The sequence below is a fragment of the Schistocerca gregaria genome, chromosome 8 (assembly GCF_023897955.1).
Source record: "Schistocerca gregaria isolate iqSchGreg1 chromosome 8, iqSchGreg1.2, whole genome shotgun sequence".
Classification (NCBI taxonomy): Eukaryota; Metazoa; Arthropoda; class Insecta; order Orthoptera; family Acrididae; genus Schistocerca; species Schistocerca gregaria.
In genome coordinates, this window is record NC_064927.1 from 190770569 (window position 1) to 190796984 (window position 26416).

Below are 26416 nucleotides of genomic sequence, written 5' to 3' on the forward strand. Positions count from 1 at the left end.
AGGTACTGGTATGACACAATTACGTCTACAGCAGTATAATGGAGGGTCCCACTTGCAGAAAGATGGAGCCCCTCCCCCGCCCCCCCTTAGCTCAGATATATTCCGAAATAGTTCATGCTCCCATTCTACAGTGGCCATGGTGAGTCGCAGACACACACATAAAAAAGATTGCTAAACAAGTAAATTTTCTGGAAATCCTTCTTCTGCAGTAGACAGCACACCCATATACGTTTTCGCAAATACAGTTCACGCACACGAGTGTTAACAAAGATAATGTCTTTGCAAGAAAAACACTCATTGTTGATGACACGTGTCAACTCACAGTGGAAGCATGCGAAGACACTCACAAAAATAAAGATCTGCGTGCCAAAGAGTGCCTGAGTGAACAAACTAGACTGAAGGAATGTGTAAATGCTGAAGGCTGGCAGTTTGACCAGTTAAGACGTTGATCGTCTAAGACAATACACTTTTTTTGACTTCATAAATATTCTTTCTGTTATTTTCGATAACAAATTTTCACTCTCATATCAGTACTAACCTAATTTCTATAATACATAATAATAATAATAACAATAATAATGGCTATTGTACCTGCACGTCACTTTCATATAACTATGTAATTATCTGATTATAAGTCAGTTGTACTATCGTTTTGTGTATGGTTAACCACTACCAATAACTAATTTTCCTTTCGCTCTGGAGACATTTGTAGCTCTCGATAGATCTATAGTTACGAAATAAATATAATAAAAGGGCCACGATGTTCGGATCACAGCGTTACTTTAAACATCTTATACTCATCGTATACTTCTTGTATCCCATAACGGGTAACACAGTGAACGAGTAATAAAGAGTAGTACTTATGAGATTTGGAGGGAATCGCAAGAGAAGTGTTTCGCGTCAGCAGTGTTCCGGTGCGTTACAGCACTCAGCACTAGATGGCGGCGATCATGCGGTTAGCGTTTAATCTCCGTAACTGGTAGATCGCTGCATCGGGTCACAGTCATCTTTTTTTTAGGTTGCACTTTATTTTGAATTCTAATCATATTACTTCACACATATTATATCTTGAAGATAATATGATGCAAAGAGAGGCGTATTTGTCCTACTGGGTATTAGAAATGTACGAAGTTCGAAGTAAATCCGTGATCCGAACAGTGTGGCATCCGATTGTAAGGTAAAGTTTATAACTTCTTCCAAAATCTCTGAACTACACTCATGTTTCTTCATCCAGATTTGGAATGTGGGGCTACGAAAGAAATAACAATGTACACAATTATACAAGTGACAAGTCTGCTCTTTAGGACATGTCGAAAGAACAGACATCTGCGTTCGGTTTAAGCAACGTAAATATTCACAACTAAAGAGAACGTTGTATGACTTAGCTGCTCTGGGTATTAAAATATGCTGCACCTGAAAATCTGTGATCGGACCGGGACTCGAAGCCGAATTCTCCGCTTCTCTCTAAAGGCCCCCTTGACCAACTCGCCCATTCGGACACGCTTCAGCCCCACTCAAATTCCTAAGTGTTGCTCACAACTGACGTTGCGACTCGTCCGTTTTCCCTATTGCTCGCAGCTTCACTGTTTCCAGAAAGACAACGAAAAACGGCAGGCATCTGTACTGTTATATTCCTACTGACCGTGGAGGCGTATCTATACAATTATACACTTGTGGTTTCTGTTCTTCCGGACATGTCCGTAAGAACAGTCACTTGCCATCGACATCAGCAGTGTATGTTTTCGTAACTAAAGAGAAATATGTTGGATTTAGCAGCTTTGGACTTCAACAACTGTACCTGAAAATTTGTGACCGCACCGGGTCTCAAATCTGGGTTCTCACGAATGGTCACCCTGACCACCTCCGGCATTCGGCCACCCTTTGCGTTCGACTCGAATTCCCAAATGCTGCCCACGATTGACGTTGCGACCTCATTAATTTTTCCGTTTGCTTGCAAGCTCACTATATTCCTTATAGCGGAGGAACGATGGGAAGCGTCTGAATTCATATAGTTGTATTGAATGTCGAGGCGTACCTAAACAATCATATATGTGTCATGTCTCTTCTTTTCAAAACGCCTGAAAGAGCAGACATAAACAGTCATCTTCAGCAGCTTATGTATTCGTATCTAGAAGGAAATTTGTATGATTTAGTTAATTTTCATGTCGAATCATTCAACTGTTCCACTAGAATATTTGTGACCAAACCGGTACTCTAACCCGGATACTCCACTCCTTGAGAAGAGTCGCTTGTACCGTCTTGTCCATCCGCACACGCTTCCCGTCCACACCAAACTGCAAAGTTATGCTCACCATTGATTTTTTGACCCATTCATTTTACCAATTCTTCGCAACCTCACAGTATTCCTGCAAGCCGACGAACGACGGTATGCACCCACATTGAAGTAGATGTATTGACCATCGAGGCCTGTCATTACTATTATATATGTATGGTGTCTTCCTTCAGAAATGTTCGAAGGAAAAGATACGAACAATGGTCTTACGCCAGATATCTGTAACTAAAGGGAAATTTGTATGACCTACCTACTTTGGCCTTTGAAATAATTCAACAGCTGCACTTGAAAATTTGTGACCATACCTAGACTCGGACCAGGATTTTCCACCTCCCGTGAATGATCGCCTTGATCACCTCGGCCATGAGGACACGCTTTCTGTCTGACTGAAATCCCCACTTGCTGCTCATCACCGATGTTGTGACCCCACTCGTTTTCCCCTTTGCACGCAGCCTCATTGCACTCCTGCAAGGGGACAAGCGATGGTATGCATCTGTATAAATAAGCCAAGACAGGCATTACCACTATTTCAATGTGGATGCATACTATCGTTTGTCCATTTGTGGAAATACTGTGTGGCAGCGAGCAAAGTGGAAAAGCAATGCGGTCACAACATCTGTGGCAGGCAGCACTTGAGAATTGGAGTCAGTCGGGAAGCGTGTCCACAGGGTGTTTCAGAGTTGGTTCAAATGGCTCTGAGCACTATGGGACTTATCTTCTGAGGTCATCAGTCTCCTAGAACTTAGAACTACTTAAACCTAACCAACCTAAGGACATCACACACATCCATCCCCTAGGCAGGATTCGAACCTGCGACAGTTGCGGTCGCGCGGTTCCAAACTGTAGCGCCTAGAACCGCTCGGTCACTCCTGGCCGGCGGTGTTTAAAAGTCATTGCATCAGTCATCTAAGGGTCATGACCACGCCATGGGGAACAACTTGTGTCAGAAACAAAAAGTACGCTGACGATTCCTGGACACGCTAGACATTCTTTCGTATTCCCTGTTTCAGGATGACGAGATTTTACTGAACTGGCAGGCTCTACTAACAATGTGTGCTGCTTGATAGCTACACCATTAAACCGAAAGAGTGATTTCCGTCATGAATTAATTTCTCTAATTGGAGAAATACGTTTTAGAAACGAATCAGGAACTTTAATCTTCCTATAGGCAACACACGGGGCATACGCCCGCTGACGAGCGCCTACGGCGTACCACCTATGAGGGGCATAACAAATAAAATTGGACTTTAGTGTCGCTGAGAAGCTGCAGGGAAGCTTTTTTCTTCAACAAAATATTTCGCATGAAGTCACATCTTACGCAAAGAGTTTGAAACAGTCATGTACTTTTAGTTATTACCACGAGAACATGAAATTAGGTAATTAATTTCGTCTTTCTTTGTAGATACACGTCAGCTGTGCTTGTGTACATTAAAATATTCGCGCTAATGTACCGTAGTACGCCGGTTAGGACAGCCATCACAAAATAGCTCCGAAAAATATCGTTCGAGATTCGCTCTCGGCAGTACCGGAAATGTTGTTGCAGGAGAAAGCGACTCAAAAAGTACAGCACATGTGGGAGGCGGTCACGATAGTATAGCAGGATGGAGCATCCATAGACGTGGTTACATGAAAAATTTTAACGGAACGTACTGTGATCACCTGAGGAAAAAAGTGGGTGTTTGCGAGCGCAGCTTGATTCCGTGCCGCAGCCTAGTCCATCACTGCCTGCGGGTCTCGCCGTTTTTCTGACACCAGCAGGCGACGCGGGGTAGGCTGATCTTCAACAAGCCTGAAACTGCGTCACGCCAGAGCCCAACGCTGCCTCACTCCAGTCGCGTGCCGTGAATTTCGTCGGCGACTGCAGTCGTCGCTCTTTAGCCCTACGCCGAAATTTTTGGAGCGTTGCGCCCACGAGACTATTTTTCTCATCACAGCAGAAGGCGAGGCAGCAGGTACACCTTACGTTCGCTACATCACGTGACGTCAGCAGCGAAGGCAGTTTAACGTGAGACAGCTGACACCAGAAAAGTTTCTCCCAGGGGCCTTCTAACACCGGAGGAATTTATGTAAATGCCATTTTGTTTGGAACTCAACTCACAAGGTGCCTTTCATCAGCCCAGGAAGTGAGGCAGCTGCCGCCTGTTAGGGGAAAACATGAAGCGTCAAAGAGCCTGTCACAAACTTCGTGTTCGTCGGTTGTAGAATTATCTGTGGTGGAGACGGGAATGGCATAGATAATGTGTAATGAATTTATTTTCATGAGCACACTACAAGAGCAGTATATATAGTTGGGGTCTAAACGCGATGTATTACAGCTTAACTGTACCCACAAGAAAGACGAAAATAATGGCTTTCGAAGGAAAGAATCCGGTCAGATCTCAAGTAATAATAAATGAGAGAATCTTAAAACAAGTATCCCCTTTAAGTTATCTAGGATATGATACTAGTTTTAATTATGACAAAGATATTGAGAAGGTTAGTAAGTATCAAGCTATCTGCAAAACAATTGGAAAAACTTTGGAAATTAAAACAAGAAAATATACACAAATTAAATTCTGTAAAGTAATTGCTGCATCTATGCTTATACACGGTTCCAAATCTAGAAAAATAAAAATAAACGAAATATTATATGTGCAGGCAGCAGAAACGAAGTTCATGAAATATGTCTAGGTATGTAATAAATGGGAAAATAAGGAATGAAACTATAACATCACATTTAAAAATCTTTCCAGTTAATGATGAGAAATTCACTGGAAGAAGGATCAATTTGATAGAATGGCAGAAAATAGATTTCCAAAGAAGATAATGAATTATCGGTCGACTGGAAAGAGAGAACTTAGTGGACAACGTAATAGAACAACGAATGAATGATAGAGACCGGAACAGGCGACTACAACACCTATGCGTTGAAGGAAATGATTACAATTTTCGCAGGGGTAATACTGAATATTTGGTGGGAGGACTGGATAATTAATGAGGAGGTACGGCACCGGATTGGGGCGAAAAGAAGTTTATCGCACAGATTGATTAAAACAAATGATCGGTTGAGTGAATACACCCAGCTATATCAGGGAATCGTCACTTCAGTATTTCAGGTAGGTGTGAGAGGTAAAATGTATAGAGGTAGATCAGTGCGACGCTACAGAAGGCTGGTTAAGACAGAGGAACATGATTGAACAGAAGAGGCTCTTATGATGAGCTGCGTCAGATCTGGCTTCGGTTTGAAGACAACAACAACAACAACAAAATAACACTCTTAAATTAATTATGTTCTTCCCGAAAAGCTTCTGTATGGCAGCATCTGTTGAGCCAGCTATCTCTCCCTCTCTCACTCTCTATCTCTTTTTAAAATTTACAGTCTACTAACTTTTTTATGTTGACCTCCATCTTTCTCTACTTGGTACTACTCCTTTCATCTCTACACCCAATACCTCTATAGTTTGTTTACATTTCTTAGTCTTTATGTGCTTCTACTAATTTACCCCTCTCCTTCTCCTTCCAGAGCCGAGTAAACCTGCGTGCCACATCGTAAGTTCCACTAACCTATCCGATTCCGATTTAAGAGTGCCAGCCCGCATCTCGTGGTCGTGCGGTAGCGTTCTCGCTTTCCACGCCCGGGTTCCCGAGTTCGCTTCCCGGCGGGGTCAGGGATTTTCTCTGCCTCGTGTTGGCTGGGTGTTGTGTGATGTCCTTAGGTTAGTTAGGTTTAAGTAGTTCTAAGTTGTAGGGGACTGATGACCACAGACGTTAAGTCCCATAGTGCTCAGTGCCATTAAGATTGCCAGGATTATGTAGAACTGTTTAACTATTCAGCAATCTGTATCGTATTTCTTTTCGTCGTATGTACCATTTTACTTCAGCATAAATAATGAGGCCTGCCGGAGTGGCCGAGAGGTTCTAGGCGCTACAGTCTGGAACCACGCGACCGCTACAGTCGCAGGTTCGAATCCTGCCTCGGGCATGGATGTCTGTAATGTCCTTAGTTAGGTTTAAGTAGTTCAAAGTTCTAGGGGACTGATGATCTCAGCGGTTATGTCCCATAGCGCTCAGAGCTATTTGAACCATAAACAATGACTTCTTAAAAACAATTATTTCAAAAAAGTGAACACGAGAACATGTCGCGCTGGACAACATTGTCGACATAACCCACTCAAGCACCCCATCATAGTTGACTGTTATTTTACGAGCTCCTCGTTCAGGCCCTGAGGACTCAAGGTACTCTAACCAGCCGCACTCTCATCCTGTGTTTAGTGATGTCATGCGGATGCATGTGGTCACCACACCTCGCTCCTGGCCATTTTGTTGACGATGGAGCCGCTGTGTCTTATTCAAGTAGCTCCTCCATTAGCATCACGAGGGAGAGTGGACCCCATATGATCCTTCCCCCAAGGAAAGTTCTATGGCAGCTCCGGAAATAGAGTCCGTACCTTTGCATGGCAGCCGTCTACGATGACTCCTCAGCTGCAAAGACGAACTATCTCCAATCATCTCCCTTCAAGTAACAAGAAAAACCACTGTCTAAAAATACTTCTCCATCTTGAGACAGAAATAAAGTACTTCAACCACTGTCACCTTCGTATCTTTACTCGTGTTTCTACGATTTGGGATGTTAACTACCGTTTCAAATATTTGCTACTTCTAGAACAGCCTGACAGATTCATGTCGTTGCTGGGTTACAAGCGCAAACTTTTTGAGACGAAATGAAACTGATTATATGTATATTTTACAGCTACCTTACATGGTGAAATGTTTCGCTATTCACTCCATGGTTCTATGTCACATAATAAAATCTCACTGTTCGTCGATTGGGAAAGCTTAATCTACTTTTTACTTACTGAAGGAAGTTTGAAATCAAACACTGAACTTTTCATCGGGAGAGAATGAAGAGAACTGTGTATTTGAATGCGGTAAGGTTAAAGTACGAGTGACAAAAACGTGAAGCAGGATCACTAAAACCAGTAGTAATTCGGCCACATTATCACTAACATTAATTACAAAGAATAGCTGCCAGACTTTGGAAGAGTACCGGTTCCGCTTAGCGGATTGAGTGTTGATTTTGTTAACAACGAGAATCAGTTATCTCTATGGACAAAACTGTTCGTAATACTGCAAAGTGGACTATAGTGGAACACTTGGCTTAATTTGTAACACGCTAAATGAAATTTAATGAAACAGAAATACATCGACAGTATACTACTAACGTTATAAATGCACTCAGTATATGGTAATGCCCTTTAATACCAGAGCATTAAAACTACTGCACAATAATTTGCACGTAATTCTGAACTGTTATTTTCATTTCAAAACTAACAACTGCCAACGTTTTTCCGCAAACAAAAGTCAGCTCGCGATGTGGGATCTCCGACAGTACGCTGTTCGTTGCATGTGCTATTACGGATAAACACACTTTTTGTTGCAACGTCTCCCACAGATTTCTTTCACTACCTATTCTTTTTCTACTTTTTAATTTTGTACTTTATTTACTTGTTCTAGACTCAGTTATGATAAGAGTGACAGCAGGCAGGAGACGAGGAATCCAGTGGGGGATCCATGAACGTCTGGAGGATTTGGATTTTGCAGATGACATAGTTTTATTAGCTCAAAGGCAGACTGATATGCAAGATAAATTAAACTTGCCAAATGAAGAAGCAGAGACTGCTGGCCTCAAGATAAATACAGGCAAAACAAAGGAAATCAGCGTAAATTCAGGGAACATGGAGGTGCCACTGTTAATAGCGGAGCAGGGGAGTGGAGACTGTCAACTCATTCCTGTATCTGGGTAGTGTAGTGACGGAATATGGTGGAGCTGGAGATGACGTGAAATGCTACCTTCATACATTGTATGAAGGAAAAAATATGAAAAAATAGAAATATCACGTACAAAACAAAAATCCGCCTTTTTAATATAAATGCGAAGGCTGTCCTTCTGTACGCCAGTGAAAGCTGGAAATGGAGAAAAAGATAACATTCTAGTTACAAAGCTTGATAAATAGTTGTCTTCGGGGCATCATGAATATCTGGTGGCCAGAAAAAATATGTAATGAGTATCTCTATCGAAAAACAAACGAATAACAAACCAGATACCTATAGAAGACCAGATACGAGAGAGAAAATGGGGTTGGTTGGGGCAAACCTTGAGAAAATCAGATGGAGCCATCGAGAAAGAAGCATTGGAATGGAATCCCCATGGAACAAGAGAGAGAGGAAGACCTAGGGGCACATGGAAGAGGACAGTGGAAGGGTAAGCAAAAAGAGTTGGTAAGACCTGGGCAGAATTGAGGCAAGTGGCCAAAGACAGAGACGGATGGCGAGTTCTCCTGGATGCTCTACGCCAGCATAGGGGCCAAAGGATTAAGTAAAGTAAGTCAAGACTTTATCTGTCCGCTTAATTTTTAAGTACTTTTGCACCTTCTTCCATAATCATTGGAGGAAGTAGCAACCAAGCGACTGTACAAACTGGTGTGAAACTTGAAATTTATCTTCACAACCCCGAAAATGGAAAGACAGGTAACCATTAGAACTATCGCACAATAAGCTTAACAGCTTATACACTGACGAGCCAGGACATTATGACCACTGCCCACCGCAACGTGGATGCCACCTGGTGGCATTACGGGCCCGTGACCTGTAAAATAAAAATTATTTAAGCGAAACAGACATGGACGGAGGATCACCATAGCGAAGATATGAGTGCAAATGTGCATATCCTATGAGATAAGCAACTTTAACAAAGGGTGGATTATTACACGGTGCTTGTGAACGAGTGTGTCGAAAACGGCGAAGCTCGTGACTGTTCACGTACTCCTGTCGCGAGCATCTACGGAAAGAGATCGGAGGACTACCACTAGGTGCTAAATGGTTGGACGTCCACGACTCTCCACAGAATGTAGGTTGGTTCAAATGGCTCTGAGTACTATGTCACTTAACTTCTGAGGTCATCAGTTCCCTAGAACTTAGAACTACTTAAAGCTAACTAATCTAAGGACATCACACACATCCATGCCCGAGACAGGATTCGAACCTGTGACCGCAGCGGTCGTGCGGTTCCAACCTGTAGAGCCTAGAACCGCTCGGCCATCTCGGCCGGCCAGAATGTAGGGATCGGTGGCTTGTGTGCTCTGAAAAGTACGACAGATGGCGACCTGTGACATCTCTGCCGAAGGAGCACAATGCTGATGAATGCACAAGTGTCTCGGAGCACACCGTTCATCGTATGTTGTTCACCGTATGCTGTTCACCACGGAGCTCCGCAGCACACCACATCTACGTGCTCACATTCTGACCCTACGACATCGTCTATTAGGACTGAAGTGGGCACGAGACCGACGGAATTCGACAGTCAATCAATGGAGATATGTCAGCTCTTCGAATTAATTATATTTTTGGTACACTAGATCGATGGTCGTCTCCACAAACGTCTCATCGAGGTGAATGGTGGCTCTAAACGTGCTGCACGCCACGGACATAGCCTGGTGTGAGAGTATTGTGCTGTGGGAGACATTCCTCGCGCTTACCTGGGACCTGTGGCAGTAATGGTAGGCCCGCTGACAGCTGCGAACCGCCTGCATCCCTTTATAATAGATGTCTTCCCCGACGGTGATCTCATCTTTCAGCAATGTAATTGTCCCTGTCTCGTAGCCAGAACTGTGCTACAGCGGTTAGAGGAGCATTATAGTGACCTCACGTTAATGTCTCGGCGTCCAAATTCGCCTGATGTAAATCCAATAGAATCTATCCAAGTCGCTAGCGGACGCCATCAGTAAGTACGCATGTTAGCCGCTCGTTATTTATGCGAATTACATGACCTGTTCACAGACATCTAACGACAATTGTTTCTAAAAAAACTGCCAACAAACTGTCGGATCCACGGTATGCAGAATCAGTGATGTATTCCGTTCCAAAGACGGACAGATAAGCTATTAAGCATGTGGTTCAAAAAATGGTGCAAATGGCTCGGAGCACTTTGAGACAACATCTGAGGTCATAAGTCCGCCAGAACTACTTAAACCTAACTAACCTAAGGACAGCTCACACATCCATGCCCGAGGCAGGATTCGAACCTGCTACCGTAGCGGTCCGGACTGAAGCGCCTAGAACCGCTCGGCCACACCAGCCGACAAGCATGTGGTCACAATGTTTTGGCTCGTCAGTGTACATCCTGATTACAGACAACCACAATATACAAAAGAATGAGAAAAAATTGAGTCTTTGTTAGATAAGGATCAGTTTGAGTTTCAGAAAAGTAGAGGCACGTGGGAGGCAATCCTGACATTGTGCAGCGTGTGAATAAGTATAAATTCAAGAAAATTTACTGCGGAATATTACTCGTTAACGTAACCGTCAAAAATTCAAGACGAAGTCGGAGATCGGAATATGTCCAACAAATAATCAAAAGGTGTACCAAACAAATATTCTAAGCTACATTTTTATGTAATCTCTAAATATTAATAGTTTCTGATTCTTAATGAATCTAGAAACTAAATTTTCTGTTGGTTGTAAATGCAAAATACAAACGCGCAACAAGACCAGGGTTCATATACTTTCGTTAACCACTGGATTTGACGGTTCTTAACGAATGATATTATATTCCGCAGTAATTTTTCTTAAATTTATACTTGTTGTTGTTCTGGTCTTCAGTCCTGAGACTGGTTTGATGCAGCTCTCCATGCTACTCTATCCTGTGCAAGCTTCTTCATCTCCCAGTACCTATTGCAACCTACATCCTTCTGAATGTGCTTAGTGTATTCATCTCTTGGTCTCCCTCTACGATTTATACCCTCCACACTGCCCTCCAATGCTAAATTGGTGATCCCTTGATGCCTCAGAACATGTCCTACCAACCGATCCCTTCTTCTAGTCAAGTTGTGCCACAAACTTCTCTTCTCCCCAATCCTATTCAATACTTCCCCAACTAGTGTTCAGCATTCTTCTGTGGCACCACATTTCGAAAGCTTCTATTCTCTTCTTGTCCAAACTATTTATCGCCCATGTTTCACTTCCATACATGGCTACACTCCATACAAATACTTTCAGAAACGACTTCCTGACAAATCTATACTCGATGTTAAATTTCTCTTCTTCAGAAACGCTTCCCTTGCCATTGCCAGTCTACATTTTATATCGTCTCTACTTCGACCATCATCAGTTATTTTGCTCCCCAAATAGCGACACCCCTTTACTACTTTAAGTGTCTCATTTTCTAATCTAATTTCCTCAGAATCACCCCACTTAATTCGACTACATTCTATTATCCTCATTTTGATTTTGTTGATATTCAAAAATTTATACTTACTCATACAAATTGCATATGAACGTGTACAGAAATGTTGACATTATTCATACGATATGATAATAATTCCATATTACTGACATGCCTAAACAGGAATCTACTCTCGGCGTAATATCGCCCGATGACAAGACCTATTTCTGGACTACCAATTGCAACAGTAACGTAAACAGTATTGTTTGTCCACATCTGGCACTTGTCCAAGCAGTTTCGCATTGGCATTTATTGAGAGATTTGCTGGATGTCCTCCTAGGTTCAAAATGGTTCAAATAGCTCTGAGCACTATGGGACTTAGCTTAGAACTACTTAAACTTAACTAACCTAAGGACATTACCCACATCCATGCCCGAAGCAGGATTCGAACCTGCGACCGTAGCGGTCACTCGGTTCCAGACTGAAGCGCCTAGAACCGCTCGTCCACAGCGGCCGGCCTCTCCTAGGTGATATCCTGCAAATTCTGCCCAGTTGGCGTGTTAGACTGTCAAAATCTCGAGATGGTTGGAAGGCCCTGCCCATAATGCTCCAAAAATTCACAGTTTGGGAGAGATCCGGTGACATTTCTGGCCAAGTTAGGTTTTTGCAAGCACGAACATAAGCAGTAGAAACTCTAGCTGCGTACAAGTGGGCATTGTCTTCGTGAAGTGCAAGCCTAGTCTGGCTTGGCATGAAGGGCATCATAAAGGGACGTATTATAGCGTCACCGTACCGCTGTGCTGTAGGGGTACCGCGGATGACAACCCAAGTGGTCCCGCTATGAAAAGAAATGACACCCTAGATCTACACTCCTGATTCTCGGTAGTACGGCAGGCGAGAGTCAGGTTGGCATCCGAGCACTGTCCGAGGAGGTTCCAGACACGTATTCGCCCTGGCATCTCATTGGAGGAGAATTGTCTTCAGTGATAAGTTCCACTTCGAAAAGAGTCCTGATGGCCAGAAAAGACGTGTCTGGAGACTCCGTGGAGAGTGGTGGGATGCCAACGTCATTGTCGCCCTCCATACGGCCTGACAAGCAGGTATGATGAACTAAGGTGCTGATTCTTTTCATAGCAGGACCCCTTCAATTCTCATTCGCGGCACCCTTTCAGCGCAGCGGTACGTCCACTTTATTCTAATACCCTGTTTGTTGCCCTTTGTAACAAGCCATCCTGGACTTAGATTTCAGCAATATAATGCCTTCCACACGGCGAGAGTTTCCACTGTTTGTCTTCCTACTTGCCAGACCCTGCCTAGACCAGCGAAGTTGCCGGATCAACCCCAAGTTAGAAGGATTGGAGCATTATGGGCAGGACCCTCCAACCATCTAAGGATTTTCACCATCTAATGCTCCAATTGGACACTATTTGGAACGATGCCACTCAAGAGGACGTAAACCAACTCTCTCAATCAGTGCCAAGCCGAATAGCTCCTTGCATAATGAGCAAAGGTGGACCAATACGTTATGGACTTTCTCAATTTGTAAAATTGTTCTCTTGAATAAATCAACAAGTTTTTCGGATATCTTATCATTTGTTGGCCTGTACATGTACATGGCATCTACCGATATCCGTCCCATTCGAATAACTCCGTCGTGGTGAGGTTTTCTTTTTTTTCTTTTTTTGCTTAGAATGTATTACAATCGTTCTCAGTGTGCACACGTCAAACTTTAACGTAGATCTTTATTGGGCACACGACAAATCGAACACCTAATTAGAACGAATTAATTATATTGAACAAACATCAGTAAAACCGGCAAAATTTAGGGAAAGAACAATTAATATTCTATGAAACTTCCTGGCAGATTAAAACTGTGTGCCGGACCGAGATTCGAACTCGGGATCTTTGCCTTTCGCGGGCAAGCGCTCTACCATGTCAGCTACCCAAGCACGACTCAGGCCCTGTCCTCACAGTTTTACTTCTGCCAGTACCTCGTCTCCTACCTTCCAAACTTTACAGAAGCTCTCCTGCGAACTTGCAGAACTAGCACTACTGAAAGAAAGGATATTCTACATGACATCTACATGACTACTCTGCAATTCACATTTAAGTGCTTGGCAGAGGGCTCATCGAACCACAATCATACTATCTCTCTACTATTCCACTCCCGAACAGCGAGCGGGAAAAACGAACACCTAAACCTTTCTGTTCGAGCTCTGATTTCTCTTATTTTATTTTGATGATCATTCCTACCTATGTAGGTTGGGCTCAACAAAATATTTTCGCATTCGGAAGAGAAAGTTGGTGACTGAAATTTCGTAAAAAGGTCTCGCCGCGACGAAAAACGTCTATGCTGTAATGACTTCCATCCCAACTCGTGTATCATATCTGCCACACTCTCTCCCCTATAACGCGATAATACAAAACGAGCTGCCCTTCTTTGCACCCTCTCGATGTCCTCCGTCAATCCCACCTGGTAAGGATCCCACACCGCGCAGCAATATTCTAACAGAGGACGAACGAGTGTAGTGTAAGCTGTCTCTTTAGTGGACTTGTTGCATCTTCTAAGTGTCCTGCCAATGAAACGCAACCTTTGGCTCGCCTTCCCGACAATATTATCTATGTGGTCCTTCCAACTGAAGTTGTTTGTAATTTTAACACCCAGGTACTTAGTTGAATTGACAGCCTTGAGAATTGTACTATTTATCGAGTAATCGAATTCCAACGGATTTCTTTTGGAACTCATGTGGATCATCTCACACTTTTCGTTATTTAGCGTCAACTGCCACCTGACACACCATACAGCAATCTTTTCTAAATCGCTTTGCAGCTGATACTGGTCTTCGGATGACCTTACTAGACGGTAAATTACAGCATCATCTGCGAACAACCTAAGAGAACTGCTCAGATTGTCACCCAGGTCATTTATATAGATCAGGAACAGTAGAGGTCCCAGGACGCTTCCCTGGGGAACACCTGATATCACTTCAGTTTTACTCGATGATTTGCCGTCTATTACTACGAACTGCGACCTTCCTGACAGGAAATCACGAATCCAGTCGCACAACTGAGACGATACCCCATAGCTCCGCAGCTTGATTAGAAGTCGCTTGTGAGGAACGGTGTCAAAAGCTTTCCGGAAATCTAGAAATACGGAATCAACTTGAGATCCCCTGTCGATAGCGGCCATTACTTCGTGCGAATAAAGAGCTAGCTGCGTTGCACAAGAGCGATGTTTTCTGAAGCCATGCTGATTACGTGTCAATAGATCGTTCCCTTCGAGGTGATTCATAATGTTTGAATACAGTATATGCTCCAAAACCCTACTGCAAACCGACGTCAATGATATAGGTCTGTAGTTAAATGGATTACTCCTACTACCCTTCTTGAACACTGGTGCGACCTGCGCAATTTTCCAATCTGTAGGTACAGATCTATCGGTGAGCGAGCGGTTGTATATGAGTGCTAAGTAGGGAGCTATAGTATCAGCGTAATCTGAAAGGAACCTAATCGGTATACAATCTGGACCTGAAGACTTGCCCGTATCAAGCGATTTGAGTTGCTTCGCAACCCCTAAGGTATCTACTTCTAAGAAACTCATGCTAGCAGATGTTCGTGTTTCAAATTCTGGAATATTCCATTCGTCTTCCCTGGTGAAGGAATTTCGGAAAACTGCGTTCAATAACTCCGCTTTAGCGGCGCAGTCGTCGATAACAGTACCATCGGCACTGCGCAGCGAAGGTATTGACTGCGTCTTGCCGCTTGTGTACTTTACATACGACCAGAATTTCTTCGGATTTTCTACCAAATTTCGAGACAATGTTTCGTTGTGGAACCTATTAAAGGCATCTCGCATCGAAGTACGTGCCAAATTTCGCGCGTCTGTAAATTTTAGCCCATCTTCAGGATTTCGCGTTCTTCTGAACTTCGCATGCTTTTTCCGTTGCCTCTGCAACAGCGTTCGGACCTTTTTTGTGTACCACGGGGGATCCGTTCCATCTCTTACCAATTTATGAGGTATGAATATCTCAATTGCTGTTGCTACTATATCTTTGAATTTGAGCCACATCTCGTCTACATTCGCATAGTCAGTTCGGAAGGAATGGAAATTGTCTTTTAGGAAGGCTTCTAGTGGTACTTTATCCGCTTTTTTAAATAAAATTATTTTGCGTTTGTTTCTGATGGATTTGGAAGAAATGGTATTGAGCCTAGCTACAATGACCTTGTGATCACTAATCCCTGTATCAGTCATGATGCTCTCTATCAGCTCTGGATTGTTTGTGGCCAAGAGGTCAAGTGTGTTTTCGCAACCATTTACAATTCGCGTGGGTTCGTGGACTAACTGCTCTAAATAATTTTCGGAGAATGCATTTAGGACAATCTCGGAAGACGTTTTGTGCCTACCACCGGTTTTGAACAAGTATTTTTGCCAACATACCGAGGGTAGGTTGAAGTCCCCACCAACTATAACCGTATGAGTGGGGTATTTATTTGTTATGAGACTCAAACTTTCTCTGAACTGTTCCGCAACTGTATCATCGGAGTCTGGGGGTCGGTAGAAGGAGCCAATTATTAACTTAATTCGGCTGTTAAGTATAACCTCCACCCACACCAATTCGCACAGAGTATCTACTTCGACTTCACTACAAGATAAACCACTACTGACAGACACCAACACTCCACCACCAATTCTGCCTAATCTATCTTTCCTGAACACCGTCTGAGACTTCGTAAAAATTTCTGCAGAACTTATTTCAGGCTTTAGCCAGCTTTCTGTACCTATAACGATATCCGCTTCTGTGCTTTCTATTAGCGCTTGAAGCTCAGGGACTTTTCCAGCGCAACTACAACAGTTTACAACTATAATTCCGACTGTTCCTTGATCCAAGCACGTCCTGTAATTGCCAAGCACCCTTTGACATTGCAGCCCATCCCGCACTTTCCCGAGGCCTTCTAACCTAAAAAACCGCCCAGTCCACGCCACACAGCCTCCGCTACCCGTGTAGCCGCCAGCTGAGTGTAGTGAACTCCTGACCTATTCAGCGGAACCCGAAACCCCACCACCCTATGGCGCAAGTCAAGGAATCTGCAGCCAATACGGTCGCAAAACCGTCTGAGCCTCTGATTCAGACCCTCCACCCGGCTCTGCACCAAAGGTCCGCAGTCGGTTCTGTCAACGATGCTGCAGATGGTGAGCTCTGCCTTCATCTCATAAGCAAGACCGGCAGCCTTCACCAAATCAGATAGCCGCTGGAATCCAGAGAGAATTTCCTCAGATCCAAAGCGACACACGTCATTAGTGCCGACATGTGCCACCACCTGCAGCTGGCTGCACCCTGTGCTCTTCATGGCATCCGGAAGGACCCTTTCCACATCAGGAATGACTCCTCCCGGAATGCACACGGAGTGCACACTGGATTTCTTCCCCTCCTTAGCCGCCATATCCCTAAGGGGCCCCATTACGCGCCTAACATTGGAGCTCCCAACTACCAGTAAGCCCAACCTCTGCGATTGCCCGGACCTTGAAGGCTGAGAATGATCCTCTGAAACAGGGCAGGCAGCTGCATCTGGCTCAGCCAGAGACAGTGCCTGAAACCGGTTTGTCAGACGCACCGGGGAGGCTTTCTGGTCAGCTTCCGGGGACGCCTTTCGCTGCCTGCCACGCCTTGGAACGGAGACATGGCTTAGCCACAGACTGGGTGGTGCTTCCAGAATGAGATTTCCACTCTGCAGCGGAGTGTGCACTGATATGAAACTTCCTGGCAGATTCAAACTTTGTGCTAGACCGAGACGAACTCGGGACCTTTGCCTTTCGCGGTAGAGCGTTTGCGTTTACGTCATACAGCCAACGGCCGGCACGCTCTGCTTATGCGCAGCTCTGCACAGCTGTACAGCGCACGCGCTGGCCTCACACACTGTGTGCCTCCGTGCTGTCATGGCAACCTCGGCCGCCGTCCTTCCGAGAGATAGTTACGTGAGGCAGCGCTGCCAATCACAAGACACGACAGGCCACTCGCTCTATAAAGCCACATACGCCGTCGCGCCTCGCAGTCTCGTGTTGGGCTACCTAAGTGCTATGTCGATGTCGCACCCCGGCACGACTCTACAATACGACTGTGTACCATACCGGACTTGGACTCTGCAGCCCAGACGCTGCTCTTTATCAAGCATCAAGTTGTGTTGATATTGTGGAACTGTCGGCAATAAACAGAATTTGAAACACACACCAATCGTTATTTGTTGTTTCTCAAATCACGGATAAAACACTTCATAGCAGAGACTGTGCTGCATTGTTCCCTTTATAGTCAGAGTTTCCTGCAATTTCTTCCCAAAAATGTCTAGCCCTCTCACAAGGGTGGCAAACCTTACCTCGTTTCTGTGACACACATCCAGACTGCCTAGTGGCATGGCCCATTTACAGACCTGATCGTTTAGGCAGTGCTGTATTGTTGCCCTTACGGAGTTCCGTGGTATTTCAAAAACTTCCAGCCCTACTACATAGGTGGACAAGTCCCACCCAAATTCTATGAGACACGACCAGACTGCTCACTGGCCATGGCTTTTTCAAAGACCTCATGGTTGACGCTGTGCTTTATTGCTCTCCTCAGGGTTCCCAGAAGGACATTGACCCACGTCCAGTTTTACAGAAGTCATTACAGAAGGCTTGCGGTACTCACGGTGCAGATCGAGACGGATGGTGGCCTCTCGCGGCTCGGCCAGCCTCGTGTTGGTCGCCTGGCAGGTGAAGGCGGCGCCCAGGTCGCTGCGCGCCACCGCGCGGAACGTCAGCCTGTTCTCGATGACGTCACCCGCGTTCTTCTCGCACTCCTCGTCCAGCACCTCGCCGTCCAGCAGCCAGCGCACCCTCGGCTCCGGCTTGCCTGCCACATAAAGCACACACCCGTCATTCTTCTCTGATCCTGAGCTAAAAATCACCTGCAGTTTCACTTTATACCCTAAAGTGAGCAACTTTCCAGCTCGTAACGCCTGATACAACTTGTTAAACAAACATTTTCGTCACCACACAGTAAGTTAGATAGTTCTGCACCCACATTCAACACACATACCACGCAAGTCACCATACAGTCTACGTCAGAAGGTGCTTTGCTCGTCATTATCTTTCGTTTTTCAAAATGTGTGTGAAATCTTATGGGAGTTTACTGCTGAGGTCATCAGTCCCTAAGCTTACACACTACTTAACCAAAATTATCCTAAGGACAAACACACGCACCCATGGCCGAGGGAGGACTCGAACCTCCGCCGGGACCAGCCGCACAGTCCATGACTGCAGCGCCTGAGACCGCTCGGATAATACCGCGCGGCTCTCTTTCGTTTTTGTTTGTCTGTTCTTCTGACTGATGACCTGTGGGACTTCACCCGTTCACTTGCGTAATAAACTGAAACACCTAGTGCCGTCATTGTAATGTTCTTTTATTATACTGCAATCAATGTCAATGAGTCGGTACACCATATTCAGGCATTAACCGACACCGAGGGGATGAACTCCACTCGTATACACGAGCCCATCAGTGGGCAACACCTGGCTTCCGCAGAATACTGGAACAGTGATGATGTGTCTGCAACCTTTAACTACCAACTACAGACACAACATCGCTGTTACAGTATTCTGCAGAAACCGGTTCATAGATGTTGCCCACTGAAGGGATCGTGTATACGACGGAAGCTCGCCACCTCGGCGTCGATTAAGGCCTGAAGACTGTGTACTGAGACATTGAAACTGGTTGTAATACAATAGAAGAATATCAAAACTATATCTACAAAAAGAGATTTTCACTCTGCACTGATATGAAACGTCCTGGCAGAGAATCGAACTCGGGACTTTTGCCTTATGCGGGCAAGTGCTCTACCATCTGAGCTACCCAAGCACAATTCACGCCCCGTCCTCACAGCTTCACTTCTGCCAGTACTTAGTCTCCTTCCAAACTTCACAGAAGCTCTCCTGCGACACTTTCAGAACTAGCACTCTTGAAAGAAAGGATGTTGCGGAGACATGGCTTAGCCACAGCCTGGGGGATGTTTCCAGAATGAGATTTTCACTCTGCAGCGGAGTGTGCGCTAATATGAAACTTCCTGGCAGATTAAAACTGTGTGCCGCACCGAGACTCGAACTCGGGACCTTTGCCTTTCGCGGACAAGTGTTCTACCAACTGACCTGAAACTCTGCCAGGAAGTTTCATCAAATCGATATGTAAATTAGTGGCAGCAGAATTTTCTTGTAGACAGTATTAAATGCCTGTGTGTGTGTGAAATCCAATGGGATTTAACTACTCAGGTCATGTCCCTAAGCTTACACACTACTTAACCTAAATTATCCTATGGGCCAACACACACCCGAGAGAGGACTCGAACCTCTTCCGGGACGAGCCGCACAGTCCATGACTGCAGCGGCTTAATTGCTTGATTTATGGACTTCGTCTATAATGTTTCGCAAGAAAGAAGGTCTCGTTCCTCCAGGGACTCCCATTTTACTTCACGGAGCGTTCTCCTAACATTCGCACGTATATCAGATCTACAGGTAACATGTCTAGCAGTAGCTCCCTTAATCGTTCCGACGTCTTCCTTTAATCCGAACTGGTGAGGATCCAAAACACTCGAGCAAGATTCACAAATGCGTAGCACAAATGTGCTATACGCGGCCTCCTTTCATTGAATTCTCGCAGTAAACTAAAGTCGGCCAGTCCCCTCCATTCAATCGGGCTTGTGCTCGTTCCATTTCATGTAGCTTTACAATGTTACGCCTGAATATTTAATCGAGGTGACTGTCAAGTAACACACCACTGATACTGTACATTGTGGTGTCGTCTGAAGAGCGAGGGGCTAAAACCATGCTCGCTACCACAAGTGTGCGCAGTCGCTGTGAGACGCAACTACGAGTGAGAGTAGTAAGCATAGACAGTCCCATAAGGGTTCCCACACGCCACCGAATCAACTCGCTTCCTAACGTCCGAGCGCACCTCCGCTCAGCCCAGTCTACGATCGACGCCAAAGACGACAGCTTCATCTCTCTACGGGGCCAGCAGTGCGATAGTTGTTTTGGACAGGATTTTTGATTGTTTGTGGTAAGGTCTTATGGGAGCAAACTGCTGAGGTCAGCAGTCCCTAAGCCTACACAAAATGGTTCAAATGGCTCTGAGCACTATGGGATTTAACATCTTAGGTCATCAGTCCCCTAGAACTTAGAACTACTTAAACCTAACTAACCTAAGGACATCACACAACACCTAGCCATCACGAGGCAGAGAAAATCCCTGACCCCGCCGGGAATCGAACCCGGGAACCCGAGAACGCTACCGCACGACCACGAGATGCGGGCAAGCCTACACATTACTTAATCTAAGTTAATGTTTCTTACGCTATGGACAACACACACAACCATGCCAGAGACAGGACTCGAACCTCCGACGGTGGGGTTATCTTAATAAATATTTATAGTCAACTCTACTCTGTGAGAAGAGACTAATACCTTTTTCTGCATCAAGTGATACGCTAATGTTTAGAGACAGAAATAAATGTTCACGACTTTACTGTGGACATGGATACTTACAATCTTGAGTCATTTATGTTGTTCAAGTTATAATAAAGTGATCTACCATTTTATGTGTTGTTACATAAACTGGGCCTCCGCCTAGAGTCAACCTAAGAACCCACCATTCTACCGATTAGGGTTAATTTGTCCAATGTAGGGGACTGATTTTCCTGCTAATTTTCATTGACTAACATTTTTATGCATCCAGGATAGCTGTCATTCATTACATCGAAGAGAAAATCTTCAAATCGACCCCCTAGCGTTATTCAGCGACGACATTGTCCCCTTCACTACAGTGTCATCACAAACAGTCAAGCAGCTCACCCTGTGCACTATATCGTTTATGTACACAGGGCCACGATTTTGCAAACGTGGACGTAGATTTCATCCTTCACGCATCCAAGTATGGCGCACTTTGCACCCGTCACCGCTACAGCACCAGATGTGCTCGGAATATAAATAGTACTCGCACACACATATGGACAAACATCTGACCCACCTTTGTCTAAGTTATAACACTGTACCGTTGACATATCATGGAATAACAATACACCGCGGTTCTCCCCGTCGGAGTTTCGAGTCCTCCCTCGGGCATGGGTGTGTGTTGTCTTCAGAGTAAATTAGTTTAAGTTATATTAAGTAGTGTGAAGGCTTAGGGACCGATGACCTCAGCAGTTTGGTCCCATAGGAACTTACCACAAATTAAAAAAAACAATACATATCAACAGAAAGCCGACATTATGTTGCACGAGACAGCACTAATCTTGTTTCTTTATATAAAAAAAGTCTGCACCACAATTTTATTTAACTACGCCATCTGACGAGAAAAGTGAACGACTCGGACGAAATGGTCCGATGTCAATGTAACTTCGTACACGTACAAGCTAACAGCAGTTGTGTAAATGTTTAGAGTTGCGGTTACCTGATGGCATCCAGACAGCATTAGCTTTGTGCGTGGCTTGGTATGATATACAAGGGGTGTGATCAGCGTCAGATAATGATTTCTCACTGAAGATCATGGAGATGCCACATACTTGTGTGAAACACCACTGTCAGTACCTGCCATAGTTTTAGAGCGGCTTCATTTTTGGTCTCCATTTGGCCGGTTGGCTGAATCCTGCAATATCCAGATTTCTTGGGCACTTGGTTATGATTCTGATCCAATGAGTAAGTGAGAACGGGCGTACACATCATCAGGTTTCTGGTCAACTACATAGGGGTATTCATCACGAAGCTTCCGGTTGGCCGGCCGCTGTGGCCGTGCTGCTCGTATCCTGCCCCGGTAGTGCATGTGTGTGATGTCCTTAGGTTAGTAAGGTTTAAGTGGTTCTAAGTCTAGGGGACTGATGACCTCAGACGTTAATTCCCATATGCTTAGAGCCATTTCACCCATTCTTTGCTTCCGGCTAACGATGTCTGAGCATCACAAGGGATGACTGCCGTATTGTACACCAAGCACGTAATAACCCTCGGTATCTGCACTTGCCGTGATGTAAGAACCAACGACTCCACAGTCACAATCTGCGTCTCCCCATACCATTGGTCGTAGAGGAGCTACAACAGCCAGATTATGGAATTACCGTTCCATGCCTAGGCTGCCGTTAACACCACGACACAAACAGCTGCTTTTGTAGTGGTGTCATCACTTGGAAGCGTGAACTCCTGCGTTCAGCGATGAACCGCGGTTCTCCACCACGTAGTGTGGCCGCCGTCGGCGAGAAAGATTGGGATGTTGGAAAATATACCATTCTTCCAATGTTTTAGAGAGGCACAGTTGTGTTACACCTGGAGTAATGGTGTGGGAAACCATAACGTTAGACTTACGGTCGCGATTGGTATTGAGTGAGGAAAATCAGAGAGCACAGGATCATTTCAACTGTTATACAACTACCCAAGTGGATTGCTGGTGATGTGACTGTGAAGAGAAAACGTGCACGAACAAACACTGTTAAACACTGTTCGTATTCAGCTAAAATAAAGTGTTGCAGAGGTCGAGCAGCTCTGCATAAGCAACACACTTCTGTATTCAATGCTAAGCGACCCTTGTGTTGATCTATAGAGACACAGCATTTGGAGTGATGATACACTCTGTACCCTGTGGCGATTTTATGGATGATTCTGGGTTTCGCAAATGTGTGAACAACATTGCTTCACAACATGTGTAGTGCCTCCACGGAAGGACGGGGAACGTGGTGTTACGGTATGGGGGTGTTCTTCGTGATTATGACGCGGTCCCTTATTGCACTTACGAGAACGTTAAAAGCGGAAAGATAGAAACACATTCTGCAGCATGGCGCACTACGTACAGTAGAGCAACAGTTCTAAGACATTGACAGTGCACCCAGACATGAAATAAATTGACTGTCGCCTAACCAAGCATCGTTAGGTCAGTATATTACAATCCAGTGAGTAATTGATGAAATTTTGAGAACTGCAGTTTTATGTTTTCTACACTACTGGCCATTAAAATTGCTACACCAAGAAGAAATGCAGATGATAAACGGGTATTCCTTGGACAAATATATTATACTAGAACTAACATGTGATTATATTTTCACCCAATTTGGGTGCATAGATCCTGAGAAATCAGTACCTAGAACAACCTCCTCTGGCCGTAATAAAGGCCTTGGTACGCCTGGGCATTGAGTCAAACAGAGATTGGATGGCTTTTACAGGTACAGCTGCCCATGCAGTTTCAATACGATACCACAATTCATCAAGAGTAGTGACTGGCGTATTGTGACGAACCAGTTGCTCGGCCATCATTGATCAGACGTTTTCAATTGGGGAGAGATCTGGAGAACGTGCTGGCCAGGGCAGCAGTCGAACATTTTCTGTATCCAGAAAGGCCCTTACGGGACCTGCAACATGCGGTCGTGCATTATCCTGCTGAAATGTAGGGTTTCGCAGGGATCGAATGAAGGGTAGAACCACGCGTCGTAACACATCTGAAATGTAACGACCACTGTTCAAGGGGCCGTCAATGAGAACAAGAGGTGACCGAGACATGTAACCCATGGCTCCCCATACCATCAAGCCGGGTGATACGCCAGTATGGCGATGACGAATACACGCTTCCAATGTGCGTTCACCACGATGTCGCCAAACACGGATGCGACCATCATGATGCTGTAAACAGAAGCTGGAATCATTCGAAAAAATGACGTTTTGCCATTCGTGCACTCAGGGTCGTCGTTGAATACACTATTGCAGGCGCTCCTGTCTGTGATGCAGCGTCAATGGTAACCGCAGCCACGGTCTCCGAGCTGATAGTCCCTACTGCTGCAAACGTCGTCGAACTGCATGATGGTTGTTGTCTTGCAAACGTCCCCATCTGTTGACTCAGGGATCGAGACGTGGCTGCACAATCCGTTACAGCCATGCGGATAAGATGCCTGTCAACTCGACTGCTAGTGATACGAGGCCGTTGGGGTCCAGCACGGCGTTCCGTATTACCCTCCCTGAACCCACAGATTCCATATTCTCCTAACACTCATTGGATCTCGACCAACGCGAGCAGCAATGTCACGATGCGATAGACCGCAATCGCGATAGGCTACAATCCGACCTTTATCAAAATCGGAAACGTGATAATACGCATTTATCCTCCTTATACGAGGTATCACAACAACGTTTCACCAGGCAACGCCGGTCAGCTGCTGTGTGTGTAAGAGAAATAGGTTGGAAACTTTCCTCATGTCAGCTCGTTGTAGGTGTCGCCACCGGCGCCAACCTTGTGTGAATGCTCTGAAAAGCTTATCATTTGCATATCACAGCATCTTCTTCCTGTCGGTTAAATTTCGAGTCTGCAGCACGTCATCCTCGTGGTGCAGCAATTTTAATGGCCAGTAGTGTAGTTTTCATTTTCTTGTAGTGTTTTGTATTTTAGCTTCAATAGGCCCGCATTGAAAATGAACTTTATAGTTCGAAACTAGTCGCCCGCATGGTAAAACACAACTCAACTACAATAATGAATTATTTATAGTACTTTATTCCATGCTCCGTATTCTTATCGCATCAAAGTAAGTGAGGTTGCGAACAAGTGAAATAATCATGTTAACGCTGACTCTGTGGTTTAATTATTAAAGTTTGTTGATATTCAATGCAGACGCAACTGTATTCGATTTCTGATAATTAGCACGGATTTCTTTGAAATATATACGGTGAACAGTGTAGAAACTCTTGGGACTGAACGATGAAAGGATGCGGAACAAAAAAGGTCTAATGAATTTATGTCCGAAAATGCATGGTTTCCATGCTAAAGACCATTTATTAAATCATAGTTTGTTACGGAGACTGCGGTCTAATACGCGCAGTATCATGTAGCCACATTTACAATACATATGGTTTCCTCCTAGAGGGTGGTACTATTCTTTGTACGCCATTCCTTGGCGCCCTCTCCTGCCGTAGTAATTGGTAATGTTGTGTCCGATTCACTTCGCTTGCTGACTCACCTTGTAGTGGATGTGATGCAGCGTTCTGAAAAAATCGTTACACATTAGAATCGAGAGCTTGCCGACATGGTGTTTATGTACGAAAAGCAAATGGCAAAGGACGGCGGGCAGCAAGTTTGTACCAGGAGACTGTCCCCGTCGATAACAATCACAGCAGTCAACATCGACAAAAGTCAACAGTGTTTGTCCGAGACATGATCGTTTCAGGAAGCACGACATAATGAGGGACGCAGCCGAAATCTTCAGACACCAGAGCTGGAGGAAAATGCGATTAACATTGTGGAAGGAGACCGCCGTGTTAGTACCAGGCAATTGACTCGCCAATACAGATTAACACAGACGGCGTTGTGAACATTCCCCATGATATTTGTTACTACACTTATCACGTACAGCGTGTGCAGAGCTTACTAGCGACAGACGTTCCACATCGGGCGGAGTTTTGTCACTTGTTTCTTCACCAACCACGGTTCCTGGATCTGTGTCACCCATCCTTCATAACAGTCATCTGTAGGACAGTCTGCATTAGGATACTATGGTGACAGCGAGTCACCACCAACGGTGCAGCCGGAATGTGCGGGCCGGGATAATTGGCGACTATATTTTGTGAGCAGTCTTTTTTCACGTCGCCTAACAGGCCGGAACTACCGGCATTTCTTGCAGGTGACTTTGCATCCCCTGCTGGAAGAAGTGCCACTGATGATTCTAAGGGTTATATGGCTGATATGCGATGGTGCTCCATCCCACTTCGGCCTTAACGTCCGGACGCATCTCAGCTGTGCCTTCCCTGGTCGATGGGTCGGACGACGTTGTCCAGTTGCATGGCTTGCGAGTTCACCGGATCAACTAGTGCGATTTCTGGTTATGGGGCCATCTCAAAAGTATCGTGTATGCAGAGCACATTCTTGATGTGGAGACACTGAACC

The 26416-nt window shown here is 45.0% G+C and overlaps 1 protein-coding gene across 1 annotated transcript in view; it reads right to left on the reverse strand.

Annotated features, from left to right (window-relative positions):
* Positions 1 to 26416, reverse strand: part of LOC126284502 (nephrin-like) — a 1138462-nt gene that overhangs the window by 143524 nt on the left and 968522 nt on the right. The window contains exon 5 of the mRNA XM_049983477.1: positions 18170 to 18373. Coding sequence (XP_049839434.1) covers positions 18170 to 18373 — 204 coding nt within the window. The remainder of the gene's footprint in view (positions 1 to 18169; positions 18374 to 26416) is intronic.